At 46.1% G+C, this 1,009-nt stretch overlaps 1 protein-coding gene across 2 annotated transcripts in view; it reads left to right on the top strand.

Moving 5' to 3' along the window:
* Positions 1 to 1,009, top strand: part of neu4 (sialidase 4) — a 4,901-nt gene extending 3,892 nt beyond the window's left edge. For both annotated transcript variants that reach the window (XM_016452662.1, XM_016452661.1), the window contains exon 4: positions 29 to 1,009. In XM_016452662.1, the coding sequence (XP_016308148.1) occupies positions 29 to 873 (845 nt within the window). In that variant the 3' untranslated portion in view covers positions 874 to 1,009. The remainder of the gene's footprint in view (positions 1 to 28) is intronic.

Raw genomic sequence — 1,009 nt, 5'->3', positions numbered from 1 at the left:
GTGTGTGTGTGTGTGTTTATTTTCACAGAGTGGGCCACTTTTGCTGTGGGTCCAGGTCACGGAACCCAATTAAAATCTGGAAGGCTAATAATCCCTGCTTATGCCTACCATATTGACTGCAGAAATTGCTTTGGCAGGAAGTGCAAGACTTCGTCACACTCGTTTTGTTTTTATAGTGACATGCATGGAAAAGCGTGGCATTTTGGAGAGGCGTTGTCCGCACCAGAGAGTGTGGAGTGTCAGATGGTGTCAGTAGACGAGGAAAATGGAGTCAACTTTTTGTACTGCAATGCCCGGAGTGTATCAGGCTGCCGTGTGCAAGCTGTTAGCTTTGATAATGGGGCTGTTTTTCACAATGGCCAGCTGGTGTATAAACTAGTGGAGCCAAAGAATGGGTGCCATGGCAGTGTAATTGGATTTCCAGCGCCAATCTACGAGCTCGGGCAATCCCAATACTTTCTGAGACAGTTGAGGTCCATCTACACCCCACGTGCAGTCAGCATGTCACCACCGAACTTCCTTCCACCAACATGGGTGATATATACTCACCCCACCTGCTCAAAAGCCCGTCGTGACCTCGGTGTTTACCTCAGTCTTCTGCCTCGAGACCCAGACAGCTGGTCAGGACCTTGGATCATATATGCAGGCCCGAGTGCATATTCAGACTTGGCCTATGTTGAGATGTCTACTGATGCCACAGTGGTCCCTGTCTTTGCCTGCCTTTTTGAGAACGGCACAAAGACAGCTTATGATGAGATTTCCTTCTGCATCTTCACACTGTATGAGCTAATCGACCACCTTCCCCACAACAACCAAAAAAGAAAAGGGCTCAGAAAGAGGAAAGGATTGTGGGAGTGCTGCTTTGTCTGCTGATTGTGTGTGTAACAGGACTGGATAAGTTTCAGAAGAATTGAATAAAAGAATTGCTCCCTTTCAATTAATGACTGTGAATTTCATCTGAATCTATTTCTATCATAATCTATCTTCATATCTATCTGTTGTATCTGTC

Source organism: Sinocyclocheilus anshuiensis, unplaced genomic scaffold, assembly GCF_001515605.1.
Source record: "Sinocyclocheilus anshuiensis isolate Anshui unplaced genomic scaffold, SAMN03320099.WGS_v1.1 scaffold1478, whole genome shotgun sequence".
Classification (NCBI taxonomy): Eukaryota; Metazoa; Chordata; class Actinopteri; order Cypriniformes; family Cyprinidae; genus Sinocyclocheilus; species Sinocyclocheilus anshuiensis.
Note: the sequence above shows the minus strand (reverse complement) of the source record. Positions and strands in the feature narration are given on the sequence as shown.